At 41.2% G+C, this 20,604-nt stretch overlaps 2 protein-coding genes across 3 annotated transcripts in view; one reads left to right on the top strand and one right to left on the bottom strand.

The window, feature by feature from the left end:
• arsa (arylsulfatase A) overlaps positions 1-17,586 on the top strand; it is a 25,492-nt gene extending 7,906 nt beyond the window's left edge. Inside the window, exons 2-8 of the mRNA XM_020456170.2 lie at positions 8,294-8,534; positions 12,322-12,540; positions 13,571-13,740; positions 13,939-14,063; positions 15,255-15,382; positions 15,530-15,632; positions 15,863-17,586. Of these exons, the coding sequence (XP_020311759.1) occupies positions 8,294-8,534; positions 12,322-12,540; positions 13,571-13,740; positions 13,939-14,063; positions 15,255-15,382; positions 15,530-15,632; positions 15,863-16,161 (1,285 nt within the window). The 3' untranslated portion in view covers positions 16,162-17,586. The remainder of the gene's footprint in view (positions 1-8,293; positions 8,535-12,321; positions 12,541-13,570; positions 13,741-13,938; positions 14,064-15,254; positions 15,383-15,529; positions 15,633-15,862) is intronic.
• The window catches only part of LOC109867232 (C-Jun-amino-terminal kinase-interacting protein 2-like), a 136,373-nt gene continuing 132,360 nt past the window's right edge, over positions 16,592-20,604 (bottom strand). For both annotated transcript variants that reach the window (XM_020456260.2, XM_020456261.2), the window contains exon 14: positions 16,592-20,604. In XM_020456260.2, the coding sequence (XP_020311849.1) occupies positions 20,532-20,604 (73 nt within the window). In that variant the 3' untranslated portion in view covers positions 16,592-20,531.

Here is a 20,604-nt window from a genome sequence, read left to right as displayed (position 1 = left end):
ACTCTGCTACCATCCGGCAAATGGTACCGGAACATCAGCTCTCGAACCAACAGCCCCCGAGACTAGAGGTTGACCGATTCATTGGAATGGCCGATTTAATTAGGGCTGATTTCATGTTTTCATAACAATCGGTATTTTTCGACACCGATTTGGCAGATTTTATTTATTTATTAAAAAAAGATATATTTATATTTTAGGCAAGTCAGTTAAGAACTCATTTTCAATAACGGCCTAGAAACGGTCAGGGAACTGCCTTGTTGAGGGGCAGAACGACAGATTTTTACCTTGTCAGCTCGGGGATTCAATCTTGCAACCTTACAGTTAACTAGTCCAACGCTCTAACCACCTGCCTTACAGTGCACTCCACGAGGAGCCTGTCTGTTACACGAATGCAGTAAGAAGCCAAGGTAAGTTTCTAGCTAGCATTAAACTTATCTTATAAAAAACAATCAATCAATCATAATCACTAGTTAACTACACGTGATTGATGATTTTACTAGTTTATCTAGCGTGTCCTGCATTGCAAATGATCGATGCGGTGCGCATTCACGAAAAAGGACTGTAGTTGCTCCAACATGTACATAACCATAAACATCAATGCCTTTCTTAAAATCAATACACAGAAGTATATATTTTTAAACCTGCATATTTAGCTAAAAGAAATCCAAGTTAGCAGGCAGCACAGGTGCCAGGGAAAATTGTGTCACTTCAGGGTATATGCAACAGTTTGGGCCGCCATAACATTGAAGGTTGTGCAATATAACAGCAATATTTAAAATTATGGATGGCACCCGTTAGATAAAATACGTAACGGTTCTGTATTTCACTAAAATTAATAAATGTTTTATTTTCGAGATGATAGTTTCCGGATTTGACCATATTAATGACCTAAGGCTCGTATTTCTGTGTGTTATTATGTTATAATTAAGTCTATGATTTGATAGAGCAGTCTGACTGAGTGGTGGTAGGCACCAGCAGGCACGTAAGCATTCATTCAAACAACACTTTTGTGCGTTTTGCCAGCAGCTCTTCGCAATGCTTCAAGCATTGCGCTGTTCTTGACTTCAAGCCTATCAACTCCCGAGATTAGGCTGGTGTAACCAATGTGAAATGGCTAGCTAGTTAGCGGGGTGCGCGCTAATAGCTTTTCAAACGTCACTCGCTCTGAGACTTGGAGTAGTTGTTCCCCTTGCTCTGCATGGGTAACGCTGCTTCGAGGGTGTCTGTTGTCGATGTGTTCCTGGTTCGAGCCCAGGTAGGAGCGAGGAGAGGTACGGAAGCTATACTGTTACACTGGCAATACTAAAGTGCCTATAAGAACATCCAATAGTCAAAGGTATATGAAATACAAATGGTATAGAGGGAAATAGTCCTATAATTCCTATAATAACTACAACCTAAAACTTCTTACCTGTGAATATTGAAGACTCATGTTGAAAGGAACCACCAGCTTTCATAAGTTCTCATGTTCTGAGCAAGGAACTTAAACATTAGCTTTCTTACATGGCACATATTGCACTTTTACTTTCTTCTCCAACACTTTTTGTTTTTGCATTATTTAACTTCTTCGATATAGGGGGCGCTCTTTTAATTTTTGGACAAAATATATTTTGTCACGAAAAGATGCTCGACTATGCATATAATTGACAGCTTTGGAAAGAAAACACTCGGACGTTTCCAAAACTGCAAAGATATTGTCTTCGAGTGCCACAGAACTGATGTTACAGAAAAAACCCAGATAAAAATACAATCAGGAAGTGCCGCATTTTTTGAAACCGCCTCATGGCAATGACTCCTTATATGGCTGTGGAGGAGCTAGGAGTCAGCTTACCTTTTCCACGTTTTCCCCAAGGTGTCTGCAGCATTGTGACGTATTCGTAGGCATATCATTGGAAGATTGACCATAAGAGACTACATTTACCAGGTGGTCGCTTGGTGTCCTCCGTCGCAATTATTGCGTAATCTCCAGCTGCAGTATTTTTCCGTTTGCCTATGATGACAAACCGACTGCCAGGAATAATTTTTCATCGAATAGAATTGTGCAAAACACCTTGAGGATTGATTCTAAACAACGTTTGCCATGTTTCTGTCGATATTATGGAGCTAATTTGGAAAAAGGTTTGGCGTTGTAAGTGACTGCATTTTCTTTTTTTTTCTTAGCCAAATGTGATGAACAAAACGGAGCTATTTCTCTTACACAAATAATATTTTTGGAAAAAAATGAACATTTGCTATCTAACTGAGAGTCTCGTCATTGAAAACATTCGAAGTTCTTCAGAGGTAAATGATTTTATTTGAATGCTTTTCTTGTTTTGTTGCCTGCTGAATGCTAGGCTTAATGCTATGCTAGGCTATCAATACTCTTACACAAATGCTTGTGTGACAGTGTTGTTAACAAAAGGCTAAGCTTGTGTTTCAATATATTTATTTCATTTCATTTGCGATTTTCATGAATAGGAAACGTTGCATTATGGTAATGAGCTTGAGGCTATGATTACGCTCCCGGATACGGGATTGCTCGACGCTAGAGATTAAACCAAATTGAACATGTTTCATTATTTATTTGAGGCTAAATTGATTTTATTGATGTATTATATTAAGTTAAAATAAGTGTTCATTCAGTATTGATGTAATTGTCATTATTACAAAAACATCTTTTTTTAAATCGGGGGGGGGGGGGGGGGGGTTCCTCCAATAATCGGTATCGACGTTGAAAAATCATAATCGGTCGACCTCTACCTGAGACAGCTTCTACCCCCAAGCCATAATACTGCTAAATAGCCAGACTGCTAAATAGTCAATTAATGCTACCCAAACTATCTGTACTGTGACTCTATCTTGCACTGACCCTACGCACACTCACGAGACTTAAATGCACACCATATATTCACTCACACACTACACTGTCACTCACACACAAAACCCTCACACATTCTCATACACTACATTTGGAAAAAGTCGAGGGGTCTGAATACTTTCCAAAGGCACTGTATACACACACACAGAACACACACGCATACCTACACAACAGAAACACACATAAATGCACACTCATACACACACACTTTTACACTCCTCATTGGTTGCTGCTACATTGTTCTTTATTTTACTTTTATTATTATCTCTCCGTATGCCTAGTCACATTATTCTGCCTTCATGTACTTATCTATCCTTGTTCCTCTGCACATTGATCTTAGAGACACAGTCTGTGAGAACTGGTTAGAACCTGTTCTTGTTTTGACTATTCTACTAAGGGAATGGAGCCAATTACCCCTTATCTCTTTTGTAAGCGTACCACCTTCTTTGTGGGGTAAACAGCTCTTTGTGTAGATGAAGTGTAAATACAGATTTAGCTTTATCCTGAGAGGGAACTTCCTGGCAATTGCTTGAATACAACTCTTATACACTGGAAAATTAGCTTTGCCTGATCCTTGGAACACGTTTTTCCTTGTTTGCAGGCTTTTTAGCCAACCCAGCTGGAGCAAACTCCTGCATATCAAGTAGCTCTCCTGGACTCTCTGGGAAGAGGATTGGTCACCCTGCAACATTACAGTTACAACCAAATACTTGTTATGTCTTTGTAAAATGATTCTCTCATTCAATGAACCAGGGATCAAATGGCTAAGGTAGCTAACTAAGATGTTTATCTATTTGTAAGGTTAAAATATTAAGTGTTCACAGGAGATCTTGACAGCATAGGAGTTACTTGTCAATTAGGCTATTGTAATAACTTTTTTTGTTGTTGACTTTGTCAGAATTGCATAGCCAGTATTGAATAGAGGAGTTTTACAACCGGTGTATGGAGCATTTGTTTCGTCAACTGCGTGTTTGCGGTTATACACGAGTGCCAGTGGAGTTATTTTAGGACCCCCCCCCCCCCCCCCCCGGCAATGGACCACTGGCGCAAACACGCAGGTGATGCACACACCTTGGCTTTTCCTGGATTTTCATTGCTGACCAAAAATGTGCTTTAACTAGGTAAATATAATCAACAAATGTACAAACGCAGCTAGGCTCGCTTTGATCTCGAGTCAGTGCAGATAGCAGTGTTTAAGACAACCTAAAGCGAGACTGATTTAAGACCAAGACCTGAGCAAATCGAGACCGAGACCAGACGAGTCCAATTCAAGACCATGATTGTAATTGTGTCAAATTGCCACAATAATAGTAGAAAATGTTCTGTGTTCATATTGCAGAAGAACAGATTCTTTAGACATTGAGTTGTCAAAAAATGCATGCTGTGGGCAGATAGTGTCATATCACTAACCGATACAGGTCTATAATAGATAATACAAAATTCAGTGCATTCGGAAAGTATTCAGACCCCTTCCCTTTTCCACATTTTGTTACATTACAGCCTAATTCTAAAATTGATTAAATATTTTATTTTTTCATGAATCTACACACAATACCCCATAATGACAAAGGTAATCGGCATTTTTGGACACCGATTATGGCCGATTACATTGCACTCCACGAGGAGACTGCGTGGCAGGCTGACTACCTGTTATGCGAGTGCAGCAAGGAGCCAAGGTAAGGTGCTAGCTAGCATTAAACTAATCTCATAAAAAACAATCAATCTTAACTTAATCACTATTATGCAACAGTTTGGGCCGCCTGGCTCGTTGCAAACTAATTTGCCAGAATTTTACATAATTATGACATAACATTTGAAGGTTGTGCAATGTAATAGCAATATTTAGACTTATGGATGCCACCAGGTAGATAAAATATGGAATAGTTCCGGAATTGACTGAAAGAATAAACGTTTTGTTTTCTAAATGAGAGTTTCCGGATTCGACCATATTAATGACCTAAGGCTCGTATTTCTGTGTGTTATTATATTATAATTAAGTCTATGATTTGATAGCGCAGTCTGACTGAGCAGTGGTAGGCAGCAGCAGGCTCGTAAGCATTCATTCAAACAGCACTTTCGTGCATTTGCGTTTGCATTGTTTATGACTTCAAGCCTATCAACTCCAGAGATTAGGCTGGCAATACTAAAGTACCAATTAGAACATCCAATAGTCAAAGGTATATGAAATACAAATGGTATAGAGAGAAATAGCCCTATAATAACTACAACTTAAAACTTACCTGGGAATATTGAAGACTCATGTTAAAAGGATCCCCCAGTTTTCATAAGTTCTCATGTTCTGAGCAAGGAACTTAAACGCTAGCTTTTTTTACATGGCACATATTGCACTTTTACTCTCTTTTCCAACACTGTGTTTCTGCATTATTTAAACCAAATTTAACATGTTTCATTATTTATTTGAGACTAAATTAGATTTTATTGATGTATTATAATAAGTTAAAATAAAAGTGTTCATTGTTCACTCAGTATTGTTGTAGTTGTCATTATTACAAATATATATATAAAAATCAGCCAATTAATTGTATCTGCTTATTTTGGTCCTCCAATAACTGGTATTGGCGTTGAAATATCATAATCGGTCGACCTCTAGTCTATATTGACAGTGCATGTCAGAGCGAAAACCAAGGAATGAGGTCGAAGTAATTGTCCGTAGAGCTCCAAGACAGGTTTGTGTTGAAGCACAGATCTGGGGGTAGGGTACCAAAAACCATCAAGACTCTTCCTTGAGCTAGCCACCCGGCCAAACTAAGCAATCCGGGGAAAAGGGCCTTGGTCAGGGAGGTGAACAAGAACCCAATGGTTACTCTGACAGAGCTCGAGAGTTCCTCTGTGGAGATTGGAGTACCTTCCAGAAGGACAACCAACCAAGCACTCCACCAATCAGGCCTTTATGGTAGAGTGGCCAGGGAAGCCACTCCTCAGTAAAAGGCAAATTACAGTCTTCTTGGAGTTTGCCGAAAGGCACCTAAATGACTCTCAGACCATGAGAAACAATATTCTCTGGTTTGATGAAACCAAAATTGAACTCTTTGGCCTGAATGCCAAGTGTCACGTCAGGAGGAAACCTGTCACATGTAGCATGCTGTGGGGATGTTTTTCGCGGCAGGGACTGGTTGACTAGTGAGGATCAAGGGAAAGATGAACGGCGCAAAGTACAGAGAGATCCTTGATGAAAACCTGCTCCCGAGCACTGAGGACCTCTGACTTGTGCAAAGGTTAATCTTGTAACAGGACAACGACCCTAAGCACACAGCCAAGACAACGCAGGAGTGGCTTCGGAACAAGACTCTGAATGTCCTTGAGTGGCCCTGCCAGAGCCCAGACTTGAACCCGATCGAACATCTCTGGAGAGACCTGAGAATAGCTGTGCAGCGACACTCCCCATCTTTTGGGAAATGCTGTAATTTATGAGGACTAAATGTATTATAAATTTTTTGTAAAATGTCTCCCCAATTTTGATCTGGTCTCATTGCTGCAACTCCCCAACAGGCTCGGGAGTCGAAGGTTGAGTCATGCGTCCTCCGAAACTGCACTTCTTAACACCTACCTGCTTAACCCGGAAGCCAGCCGAACACCAATGTGTCGGAGGAAACACCGTTCACCTGACGACCGATGTCAGCCTGCAGGCACCCGGCTCACCACGAGTTGCTAGAGCTCGATGAGTGGCCAAATCCGGGTTTGATCCCCCGGCCAAATCCTCCCCTAACCTAGACGACGCTGGGCCAATTGTGCGCCATCCGATGATGATACAGCCCGTGATCAAACCCAGGTCTGTAGTGATGCAGTGACTTAGACCGCTGAGCCACTCGGGAGGCCCCTAAAATGTATTTTAAAAGATGAGACTATAATAAATACCGCTTTTATTTATTTATTTGATTTATTTTACCTTTATTTAACCAGGTAGGCAAGTTGAGAACAAGTTCTCATTTACAATTGCGACCTGGCCAAGATAAAGCAAAGCAGTTCGACAGATACAACGACAGAGTTACACATGGAGTAAAACAAACATACAGTCAATAATACAGTATAAACAAGTCTATATACAATGTGAGCAAATGAGGTGAGAAGGGAGGTAAAGGCAAAAAAGGCCATGATGGCAAAGTAAATACAATATAGCAAGTAAAACACTGGAATGGTAGTTTTGCAATGGAAGAATGTGCAAAGTAGAAATAAAAATAATGGGGTGCAAAGGAGCAAAATAAATAAATTAATTAAAATTAAATACAGTTGGGAAAGAGGTAGTTGTTTGGGCTAAATTATAGGTGGGCTATGTACAGGTGCAGTAATCTGCGAGCTGCTCTGACAGTTGGTGCTTAAAGCTAGTGAGGGAGATAAGTGTTTCCAGTTTCAGAGATTTTTGTAGTTCGTTCCAGTCATTGGCAGCAGAGAACTGGAAGGAGAGGCGGCCAAAGAAATAATTGGTTTTGGGGGTGACTAGAGAGATATGCCATACAAGCAAGCCAAACACCCGTTAGTCCAAATGTGCTTTTCAGATATCCATATCATAAAACTCATGTCAACATTTATGATCCCTATGTTTGATGTACAGTTACAAGATGGCATGGCTTTATACCCTGGGTTGTCCTGAACAGAATTAGCCTATGTTTGTTGTATTGCCGCAGACCACTCATCTAAATACACTCATTCTATGCTCACCAAAATTACAATCTGCTTCTCTGAATTGCCTTGTAAAAGCATAACGCTAAGATCATATTAAAAAAATATATAATATGCCCACCTGACCCAGATTGCGATTTATAATGGACTGTTTTTGGAGTGCTTAAAGAACTACTGTAATTGTGTGAAGGTGTGGATGCGGGGCTGTGTTCCAAACAAACACACTACAAGTGTGCTTGCTCTAGTTCCTCAACAGCACAGTTAGGAGGGCTCTTAAGAGCACTGTTCTTGTTAGAATCTTCTTTGTCATAAAAGTGCACTGAAATTACTTATGAACTGTGCACACTTTGGAGAGGTGTGTTTGGAAACTTGAAAACACCAGTTAGACCTTTCACTCAAACCCCTTGTCATTGTTTTGTTTTGTCCCAAGTTTTCCAAGAATATTCTTATTATGTTACAGAATGTTTCAAGAGTATTTCCAGATTTCGTTATCAACAAATGCAGTGAAAAGTACAGTAAATGTAAAATGCACATCCAATCAACAGTGTAATGTTTGGATTCAGTCTTGTATCATGCGAACAGTTGTCCTCAGCTTTTAGTCTAATCATTTTTCCATAATCTCCAAACTGTTCCCTTTTAATTGCGACCATGGTTATGCATATGCTTTCCATATTTCTTCTGTAAGAAACATTTCGATGTTGTGCTATGGATAGGATAGGTCTACATCTATTTTGTGTTCATCAACCACTTGTATCAATGTTTTAAATAAATTAAATGATGGTCGTCTTTTCCCATCAGGGCGTCTTTGCTGACAGGGCGCTACCAGACCCGGTCAGGGGTGTACCCGGGGGTGTTCTACCCTGGTTCCCGCGGGGGTCTACCGCTGAACGAGACCACCATAGCGGAGATGCTAAAGCCCCTGGGCTACGCCACGGCAGCCATGGGGAAATGGCACCTGGGCGTGGGGGAGAACGGGATGTACCTGCCCACCCAACAGGGCTTTGACCACTACCTGGGGGTCCCCTACTCCCATGACATGGTCAGTGTGTTCACTGGTAGTTGTTAATTGATTGGGTAACTGGTAGTTACTACACTGAACAAAAAGATAAATATAACATGTAAAGTGTTGGTCCCATGTTTCATGATCTGAAAAATCTCAGAAATGTTCCAAACTAACAAAAAGCGTATTTCTCTCTTGTGCACAAATTTGTTTACATCCTGAGCATTTTTCTTTTGAGAAGAGAATCCATCCACCTGACAGGTGTTGCATATCAAGAAGCTAATTAAATAACATGATCATTAGACAGATGCACCTTGTGCTGGGAACAATAAAATGCCACTCTAAAATGGGCAGTTTTGTCAGACAACACAATTCCACATACAGTGGGGATAACAAGTATTTGATACACTGCCGATTTTGCAGGTTTTCCTACTTACAAAGCATGTAGATGTCTGTAATTTTTATCATAGGTACACTTCAACTGTGAGAGACGGAATCTAAAACAAAAATCCAGAAAATCACATTGTATGATTTTTAAGTAATTAATTAGCCTTTTATTGCATGACATAAGTATTTGATACATCAGAAAAGCAGAACTTAATATTTGGTACAGAAGCCTTTGTTTGCAATTACAGAGATCATACGTTTCCTGTGGTTCTTGACCAGGTTTGCACACACTGCAGCAGGGATTTTGGCCCACTCCTCCATATAGACCTTCCCCAGATCCTTCAGGTTTTGGGGCTGTCGCTGGACAAATTCAAATAGCAACCTATCAAATGCAATTGTGTTCGTTTTCCATAGCTTATACCATAACCCCACCTCCACATTTCCTATTGCTTCCTCAAGGTGTCAACAGTCTTCAGACATAGTTTCAGGCTTTTATTTTGAAAATTAGCCAGAACGATAACTGCTTGCGCAACAGAATTTGGACAGCCATTGTCTTCCCCTCTCCTACTGTGAAAGACATTTGCGGTTGATATATTATCAATTATATATTTTAAAAACAACCTGAGGATTGATTATAAAAAAACGTTTGACATGTTTCTGTGGACATTATGGATATTATTTGGAATTATCGTCTGCGTTGTCATGACCGCTCTTTACTGTGGATTTCTGAACATAACGCGACAAACAAACGGAGCTATTTTGGATATAAAAATTATCTTTATGGAACAAACAGAACATTTGTTGTGTAACTGGGAGTCTCGTGAGTGAAAACATCAAAAGATCATCAAAGGTAAACGATTAATTTGATTGCTTTTCTGATTTTCGTGACCGAGCTACCTGATGCTAAGTGTACTTAATGCTTTATCGTGCGATCGATAAACTTACACAAACGCTTGGATTGCTTTCGCTGTAAAGCATAATTTCAAAATCTGACACGACACGTGGATTAACAAAAGGCTAAACTGTGTTTTCCTATATTGCACTATAAATATTTATAGTAATATTTGTATGTAGCGCTATGCTATTCAGCGGTTGTTGATGATGCTTATCCCGATAGAGGGATTACAAGTTAAGGAGAAGTATATCCTTAAATCTGTGAATCACACTTGTATCTTTTATTATGAGTATTTCTGTGATTTAATGTGGCTTTGTGCAAATTCACGGGATGTTTTGGAGGCAAAGCCAAATGTAAACTGAGGTTTTTGGATATAAATATGAACTTGATCGAGCAAAACATACATGTATTGTGTAACATGTTGTCCCGGGAGTGTCATCTGAGGAAGAATATCAAAGGTTAGTGATTCATTTTATCAATTGTTCTGCTTTTTGTGACTCCTCTCTTTGCTTGGAAAATCGCTGTATGCTTTCTGTGAATAGTTGCTGACCTAACATAATGATTTGTTTCGCCTAAAATCTTTTTTGAAATCGGACACTGTGGTTGGATTAACGATAATTTTACATTTAAAATGGTGCCTAATACTTGTGTTTGAGAAAATTGAATTATGAGATTTCTGTTGATTGAATTTGGCACCCTGCAATTTCATTGGCTGTTGGCGAGGGATTCCGCTAGCGGAACGGGGTTAAGAAGCCATTTGGACCAAGACTTGGAGCTCTGGTACCGCTTGCCGTGCGGTAGCAGAGAACAATCTATGACTAGGGTGACTGGAGTCTTTGACAATTTTTAGGGCCTTCCTCTGACCACCTGGTATAGAGGTCCTGGATGGCAGGAAGCTCGGCCCCAGTGATGTACAGGGCCAAATGCACTACCCTCTGTAGTGGCTTGTGGTCGGAGGCCGAGCACTTGCCATACCAGGCAGTAATGCAACCAGTCAGGATGGTCTCTGGTGCACTGTAGAACCTTTTGAGGATCTGAGGACCCATGCCAAATATTTTTAGTCTCCTGAGGGAAATGGGCCTTGTCGTAGCCTTGTCACTACCATCTTAGTGTGTTTGGACCATGATAGTTTGTTGATGATGTGGACACCAAGGAACTTGAAGCTCTCAACCTGCTCCACTACGGCCTTTTCCTGTAGTCCACGATCATCTTTTTTGTCTTGATCACATTGAGGGAGAGGTTGTTGTCCTGACACCACACGGCCAGTTCTCTGATCACCTGCCTATAGGCTGTCATATTGTTATCGGTAATCAGTCCTACCACTGTTGTCATCGGGAAACTTGATGATGGTATTGGACTCGTGCCTGGCCATGCGGTAATTAGTGAACAGGGTGTACAGGAGGGGACTGAACACGCCCCTGTGTTGAGGATCAGCATGGTGGATGTGTTGTTACCTAACCTTACCACCTAGGCGCGGCCCATCAGGAAGTCAAGAATTCAGTTGCAGAGGGAGGTGTTTTAGTCCCAGGGTCCTTAGCTTAGTGATGAGCTTTGAGGGCACTATAGTGTTGGAACGATGAAATCTACTCAATGAATAGCATTCTCACATAGGTGTTCCTTTTGTCCAGATCGGAAAGGGCAGTGTTGAGTGCATTTGAGATTGCATCATCTGTGGATCTGTTGGGGCGGTGTGCAAATTGGGATGGGTCTAGGGTTTCTGGGATAATGGTGTTTCTGTGAGTCATGACCAACCAGATGGTTGTCCTTCTGGAAGTTTCTTCAATCTCCACAGAGGAACTCTGGAGCTCTGTCATAGTGACTATCGGGTTCTTGGTCACCTCCTTGCTCAGTTTGGCCGGGCGGACAGCTCTAGGAAGGGTCTTGTGGTTCCAAACGTCTTCCATTTAAGTCTGATGGAGGCCACTGTGTTCTTGGGAATCTTCAATGCTGCAGAATTTTCTTTTTTTATACCCTTCCCCAGATCTGTGCCTTGACACACTCCTGTCTCGGAGCTCTACGGACAATTCCTTCGACCTTATGGCTTGGTTTTTACTCTGACATGCACTGTCAACTGTGGGACACTGGTGTGTGCCTTTTCAAATCCTGTCCAATCAATTAAATGCACCACAGGTGGACTCCAAGTTGCAGAAACATCTCAAGGATGATCAATGGAAACAGGATGCACCTGAGCTAAATCTCAAGTGCTAAATGTTTTTATTTTTTGATACATTTGCAAACATTTCTAAACCTGTTTACACTGTCAATATGGAGTATTGTGTGTAGATTGAGGATTTTACATTTTTTTTATTAATTCATTTTAGGATAAGGCTGTAAATGTCAAGGGGTCTGAATGCTTTCCTCAAGCACTGTATATTGTCAGTGTCTCTGTATTCATTGCCACAGCTAAGGGAGAGAAATGACATTGACACTTTTGCATTTGTTTGCTCTCTTTCTCAATCTTGCTCTCATCCTCTTCTCCCTCTCTTCCTTCCCCTTTTGTTTGTATCTCTCTTAACTCTCTCTCCTTGTCTCTTTCTTTCCCAGGGACCCTGTCAGAATCTGACATGTTTCCCTCCAGATGTTAAATGCTTCGGAAACTGTGACGTCGGCGTGGTAACCATCCCACTAATGCACAATGATGTCATAAAGCAGCAGCCTGTGGACTTCCTGGATCTGGAGAGGGCTTACAGTGACTTTGCCACAGACTTCATCACCCAGTCTACCAGCAAGAAACAACCCTTCTTCCTCTACTACCCCTCCCATGTAATCATCTCTTCTTCCTCTTCTACCCCTCCCATGTAGTCATCTCTTCTTCCTCTACATCCCCTCTCATGTAATCATCTCTTCTTCCTCTACTACCCCTCTCATGTAATCATCTCTTCTTCCTCTACTACCCCTCTCATGTAATCATCTCTTCTTCCTCTACTACCCCTCTCATGTAATCATCTCTTCTTCCTCTACTACCCCTCTCATGTAATCATCTCTTCTTCCTCTACTACCCCTCTCATGTAATCATCTCTTCTTCCTCTACTACCCCTCTCATGTAATCATCTCTTCTTCCTCTACTACCCCTCTCATGTAATCATCTCTTCTTCCTCTACTACCCCTCTCATGTAATCATCTCTTCTTCCTCTACTACCCCTCTCATGTAATCATCTCTTCTTCCTCTACTACCCCTCTCATGTAATCATCTCTTCTTCCTCTACTACCCCTCTCATGTAATCATCTCTTCTTCCTCTACTACCCCTCTCATGTAATCATCTCTTCTTCCTCTACTACCCCTCTCATGTAATCATCTCTTCTTCCTCTACTACCCCTCTCATGTAATCATCTCTTCTTCCTCTACTACCCCTCTCATGTAATCATCTCTTCTTCCTCTACTACCCCTCTCATGTAATCATCTCTTCTTCCTCTACTACCCCTCTCATGTAATCATCTCTTCTTCCTCTACTACCCCTCTCATGTAATCATCTCTTCTTCCTCTACTACCCCTCTCATGTAATCATCTCTTCTTCCTCTACTACCCCTCTCATGTAATCATCTCTTCTTCCTCTACTACCCCTCTCATGTAATCATCTCTTCTTCCTCTACTACCCCTCTCATGTAGTCATCTCTTCTTCCTCTACTACCCCTCTCATGTAATCATCTCTTCTTCCTCTACTACCCCTCTCATGTAGTCATCTCTTCTTCCTCTCATGTGAGAAGCTAACAATCGTTTCAAGTTCAAAGGAAGTGGGTGCTCCTCCAACAACCTTCCAGGTGAACAGTCTCTTCCCCCCTTTCTGTCCTCCAGCACACCCACTACCCCCAGTATGCAGGCCCGGCAACGGCAGGGCGGTCTCGAAGGGGTCCGTTTGGTGACGCTCTGCTGGAATTTGACTCTACAGTAGGGAATCTGCTCTCAGCTCTGGAACATACTGGAGTCCTCAACAACACTCTCATACTGTTCACTGCTGATAATGGGTAGGAACTGTGTTGGTGTGTGTGATGGTGTGTCAGTGTAGTTTACTAGCAGCGTGTACGGATATTATGTAATGGTTTAGTTGCCTACAGTATGTGTGCTTGTGTTTACTACTGGTTTTACAACAAATATGAAAGGACTAAGAGCCTTTCACATTTCAACCTTTGGTGAATCTCCAATCCCCCTCTCTCCCCACCCAGGCCTGAGTTGATGCGTATGTCTCGGGGGGGTAATGCTGGTCCTCTGAAGTGTGGTAAGGGCACCACCTATGAAGGGGGCATGAGAGAACCTGCCATCGCCTACTGGCCTGGGACCATCACACCAGGTCTGTCAGGAGAGATATGTAGTCCTCTCAACTACAAAATACATGTCATCACACTCACCCACCCATATTGGCTGAATGTTGTAGCCTTGAAGATCCCTTGTTTAATTTCAATAAAGAAATTGCCAGGCTTATCATACTGCTGACATATGTGTATGGGGGTATTCACAGAGCAGGAGTTAGTTGGCATGGTCACATTTAGCCCCCTCCATTTCAACTAGATTCGGAACTACAGTGCATTCAGAAAGTATTCAGACCCCTTGACTTTTTCCACATTTTGTTATGTTACAGCCTTATTAAAAAATATATTAAATAGTTTTTTTCCCTCATCAATGTACACAATACCCCATAATGACAAAGCAAAAAACAGGTTTTTAGAAATCTTTGCATAGAATAAAATATGACATTTATATAAGTATCAGACCCTTTACTCAGTACTTTGTTGAAGCACCTTTGGCAGTGATTACATCCTCGAGTCTTCTTGGGTATAACGCTACAAGCTTGGCTCACCTGTATTTGGGGAGATTCTCCCTTCTCTGCAGATCCTCTCAAGCTCTGTCAGGTTGGATGGGGAGCGTTGCTGCACAGCTATTTTTCAGATCTTTCCAGAGATGTTAGATCAGGTTCAAGTCTGGGCTCTGGCTAGGCCACTCAAGGATATTCAGAGACTTGTCCCGAAGCCACTCCTGCGTTGAAGTCTTGGTGGTTCCAAACTTCTTCCACTTAAAAATGATGGAGATCACTGTGTTCTTGGGGACCTTCAATGAGGCAGAAATGTTTTGGTACCCTTTTGCACATGTGTGCCTCGACACAATCCTTTCTCGGAGCTCTACGGACAATTCCTTCAACCTCACGGCTTGGTTTTTGCTCTGACATGCACTGTCAACTGTGAGCCCTTCCAAATCATGTCCAATCAATTGAATTTACCACAGGTAGACTCCAATCAAGTTGGAGAAACATCTCAAAGATGATTAATGGAAACAGGATGAACCTGAACTAAATTTCATGTCTCTTAGCAAAGGGTCTGAAATCTGTTTTCTTTTGCCAAAATCATTATTGTGTGTAGATTGCTGAGGGAAAAGTTGTTTAAATCAATTTTAGAATAAGGCTGTAATGTAACAATGTGGGAAAGTCAAGGGGTCTTATAATACTTTCCGAAGGCACTGTACATCTAATTTGAACTATATTTTCTAGGGGTCACCCATGAGCTGGCCAGCACCCTGGACATCATGCCCACAATCGCAGGGCTGGCGGGGGCCAAACTACCAATGGTGCAGCTGGACGGAGTGGACATGACGGACATCTTGGTCAACCATGGACCGGTATGGGAGACATTATTCACTTCACTCTGAGTGTAGTTAAACGTAATTTGGGTTGAAGAATAGAAGATGGATACATTGCATAATGTGTTCTTGACTTAAAACACTTGGACATTGTTATTCATACCTATTTAACTTCCTGTGTTGTAGAGTAAGAGAGAGGCCATGATGTTCTACCCTACAGACCCCAGTGAGAAGTACGGTCTGTTTGCTCTCAGGCTGGGCAAATACAAGGCTCACTTCTACACACGTGGTAAGTGTGTGTGAGAGAGTCACGCACAATGTCATACTGCAGAATAGGGTACTCCAAAGTTCCTGTTTTGTGTTCATGATGTGATTGCTGTGCTCTTTTGTAATTAGCCTTTTAACAACAAGATGCATTTCTAAACACTGGCAAAGGGGCCAGCCAGAGGCTGAAATGGAACCTGGCCTAAATCTAACATTTCTATCTGAACCACCTTTCCCTCGTTGTCTGTCCCCCAGGTGCAGGCCACAGTGAGACCACCCCAGACCAGGACTGTCACATAATCTCCTTCCTGAAGCCCCATGATCCTCCCCTGCTGTTTGACTTGGAGTCTGACGCCAGTGAGAACTATCCCTTGTCTCCGCTGGGACGCCCCGACCTGCAGGCCCTGCTGCAGAGGATAGGCGTGGTCAAGGAACAGTTTGAAGCCTCCATGGTGTTTGGGGAGAGCCAGATCGGGAAAGGTAGCGACCCTGATCTTGAGCCCTGCTGCACCCCGCACTGCACCCCCAAACCTTCCTGCTGCCAGTGTGGCTGATGCACCCTCAAACCTACAGTACTGCTTGTACTATACCTTAAGTAAGACTAGTTCTAGTACCTCTATTACTGTGGATGAGGTACCCCCAAACCTAACCTCTGAAAGTGTGGAAAGAGCACCTTTTCAAACATTAGAAATGGTACATACAGCATGGCCATTGTTCCACATGAGTGTCTGATCTACCAATTCTAATTCTATGGATGCGGGCACCCTCATGTGGACCCTGCATCCCAGTGACAACACCATCCAAAGACTGCGCCCGGTTTCCCAAAAGCACTATGCCTCAATGACGCACTTAGCAACTGTGTGGTGTTTTATCTTCAGCCGTTGTAGAAAAGATGCATTGTTAAAACACTCGTAAGCCTAAGTTCCATCGCTATCGGGAAACCGGGCTAGTTTGTACAAAAGACTGTGTACTAATATAAAAATAACATTCTCTTTCACTATAAAATAGTGTAACATCTCACACCCAGAAGAGAGGAGTGGTAGTTAAGTTCAAACATGTCTTTACGAACTAGACAGACCTTCATGTAAACAAATTGTACAAATCTAGGGAAATGTATTTTACAGATCACAATTGCATATAGCCTAGCTAGTCTATAATCAGGTTGTTGGTCCGAGATACATGATTGTAGCTTGGACCTAAATCATGCATTAATGTTGACATTTGAATTACAGTGGCAGATCTGAAGTTAGGTTTTTACCCTAGAAATTAACAGATTCATGAAACTGTTATTGTGACACAAGCACAAGAAAGAGACAGTCAGACTCATTTGAACATCAAGCATATATTTTATTCATAAGACCAAACCCATGACAAGGCAGAGTGTATTTATTTATTTTTTTACTTTTAGATTTGTACAAGTCCTCATTTTTTAAAGATAACTTTGTATTTGTCACATACTGATGCTCTAGTTATACAGTGAAGAATCTAGTTTGTTTATGTATTGAAGTCCAAAGTTTTGATGAACTGTTAACTGGATGTTTGAGCTGCTATACAGGAATAGGGAATCCTTGGGGGTTGGTTGGTGTACTGTATCTATCAGGGAAGATAGAAGGGCTTCAACTAAGCTCTTACAGGACAGAAAAACAAAACAAACTGGTACAGGTAAGAGATGGAGCAGGTCTGGAGCTCAAAGCCATGGGCTATATTGGCAAGATGCGATAGGTTCCTGTATAAAAGCAGGCTCTCTGAAAGCTGTTTTTAATTGGTTCTGCTCTATCAACAGATTGGCCAGCAATTGGGTGGGTGTTGGATCTCAAAGGTGACATATTACATGTCCCCTAATGATGATGTCACATATGTGCCTAAAGGGGTGTTGCTAAAGCCTGTCTGTGGGGTGAATGTTTGAGTTAGCAAGAACCCAAAATGTCACCTTAGTGGTTGACGTAGCACACTCAAATAAAACTGGTCATTTAATTTTGTTTTCATGTTTGTCATCTTTTTTGAATTTCTCTTATTTTAAATATTTAATTTCAATAACATACATAACGTAAAGGACACAGCACAATCTTTTCCACTCTTTATAGTATTTACAGGATCTAACTGACAGCGATACACACTCCCCACTGTCACTAATGATAAACTGGTCACCATGGAGGTCCCATGACTCCACTCATCACCAGCAGATCAATGATGCTCTTGACTACATTATCCTTTTTTTGCTGTTTAATATTAGTTGAAGAATAAAAGCAGTAGATGATGTGTATCTGGGTCTAGAAGCGAGCCCCTCGTCTACGCTACTGTACTCAACCTGATATTGGGGATTGCAGTAGGATGCCTGTTATTTCAATTCATTCTGTGTTCTATACTCCCATCTGTTTGATGTTGCACTGTAGTCTACAGTATGCTAATTGAACTGGAAAAAGACAACTAAAAAGTATAATGTCCTACTATAAGTAAGCAAACCATGTACTGTATATTGGCTTACCTATGACCAGAGGAAAATCAAGGAGTACATTTGGAAGGGTCATTTCTTAAGCAGAATATGAGCCATTAGACATTGTAAAATCAACTAGAAAAAAATTAAGTTTAACTTAAACTCTACCCTGATCCACCTCAAAGAGAAGGTGGAGGGACACGAGAAGAATACACCACTCAATTCTAAGCATTATCTATCTCATGTCTTTACTGTGGCCTTATTCTCAGTGTACTCATCAACTTAAACAGACCGACACACCTGTACAATAGTGTTTCCTGTGAGGGAGTAGTGTTGAGAACTATGGCTTCTCCTGTCCTCGACCTGATATTCAGATTGATCTCTAAACATGGTGTAGTACATCAGGACACTTCACTGTTGGATAAGATGGAAAGGAATATAACATTGGACATTTTTATATTATTGTATTTACACCATTAGAAGTCCAAAAGCTAAATAATTTTTTCTTCTCGCTCTGTTCCCAAAGCGCTGACAGTTATCACCCCAGTTTCCATAGCAACCTCTTCCTGACACTCCGCTGGAGATTTGATGAGAGGAGTTGTTTTCCAATGAGAGATGACTACTGCAACTGTTCTTTCTGATCTGACACCAACAAATTTCAAAACTATGTATTTCAAAATGGTGGACATCAAATAAGCTAGGGGAAGGGACTACAGAAGAGAAATGTAACCAGGCATAAGCCACAGAACAAACCAGTTAAAGGATAAGTTCTCTGGTTCCCGACACACTTTGATAAACACTGGGCTAAAACATCTTCCCATTTCATTTTCTTTGTCTTCCTCCTGTTTGATTATTGGTTGTGGATGCTACTTACATAGTTTATATGCATGAGGTGTCTGTATTTCTCTACTGCCTATACATATATTTACAGAACACAATGTCTCATACGGTACAGGGGTTAGCTCGGACCAAGTCAGATAACTGCTCTACTTCGCTTCAATCTCACTACCAGTCGAAAAGCAGTTTGTCGATATTGAACAAATATACACTACCGTTCAAAAGTTTGGAGTCACTTAGACATTTTTGAAAGAAAATGATTTTTTTCCCATAAAAATATAAAATTGATCAGAAATACAGTGTAGACATTGTTAATGTTATAAATTACTATTGTAGCTGGAAACAGCTGATTTTCTTATGGAATATGTACAGAGGCCCATTATTAGCAACCATCACTCCTATATTCCAATGGCACATTGCGTTAACTAATCCAAGTTTATCATTAGAAAACCCTTTTGCAATTATGTTAGCACAGCTGAAAACGGTTGTCCTGATTAAAGAAGCAATACAACTGGCTTTAAACTAGTTGAGTATCAGCATTTGTGGGTTCGATTACAGGCTCAAAATGGCCAGAAACAAAGAACTTCCTTCCGAAACTCATCAGTCTATTCTTGTTCTGAGAAATGAAGGCTATTCCATGTGAGAAATTGCCAAGAAACTGAAGATCTCGTACAACGCTGAGTACTACTCCTTTCACAGAACAGCGCAAACTGGCTCTAACCAGAATTTAAAGAGGAGTGGGAGGCCCCGGTGCACACTTGAGCAAGAGGACAAGTACATTAGTGTGTCTAGTTTGAGAAACAGACTCCTCAACTGGCAGCTTCATTAAATAGTACCCGCAAAACACCAGTCTCAATGTCAACAGTGAAGAGGTGACTCCGGGATGCTGGCCTTCTAGGCAGTTTTCAGCTGGAAATGTGCTAACATTATTGCAAAAGGGTTTTCTAATCATCAATTAGCCTTATAAAATGATAAACTTGGATTAGCTAACGCAATGTGCCATTGGAACATAGGAGTGATGGTTGCTGATAATGGGCCGCTGTACGCCTATGTAGATTCCATACAAAAAATACTCCGTTTCCAGCTACAATAGTAATTTACAACTTTAACAATGTCTACACTGTATTTCGGATCAATTTGGTGTTATTTTAATGGACAAAAATGTGCTTTTCTTTCAAAAACAAGTGACCCCAAGCTTTTGAACGGTAGTGTATATTTACACCAAACCATATCTGACCAAATAATATGATCCAGGTCCTATTCAATGTTGAGCTGGTTTTGTGTCCTAATAGCTCTGTGTATGCATTACCCTCCTAACCATGCATTCAAACATGTGAAATAGCAGTAGTAGGAATATAATAATCTAAAATAACAGGTGCCAAGACCCTTATTCCTACAACTGTATCATAGAAAACAAAAGGTAAAAATCAGGCAATCCATCTAGAAGAGGGAAAATAAACAAACAAATGAATAAAACACATAGCATACTGTAGAACTGAAATGAACATTTCAGTTTCAGAGAGTATTTTTTGCAATGGAGAGAAGACCCACCAGCGTCCTCTGGTGATTGAAATTGATAAACATACAAGCAGCAGCAGTAAGAAAAAGAGAAGACTGTTGTCATGGCAACATTTCCTGCATTTCCTGCCTGCTCTACTCCAGGTAGATGTCTTCGGTGGGGCAGGCATACTCCAGGTGCTCCTGGTAATACTCCTGGAAAGCCCGT

Source organism: Oncorhynchus kisutch, linkage group LG22, assembly GCF_002021735.2.
Source record: "Oncorhynchus kisutch isolate 150728-3 linkage group LG22, Okis_V2, whole genome shotgun sequence".
In the NCBI taxonomy this organism is placed as follows: domain Eukaryota; kingdom Metazoa; phylum Chordata; class Actinopteri; order Salmoniformes; family Salmonidae; genus Oncorhynchus; species Oncorhynchus kisutch.
This window is presented reverse-complemented; position numbering and strand designations above follow the sequence as displayed.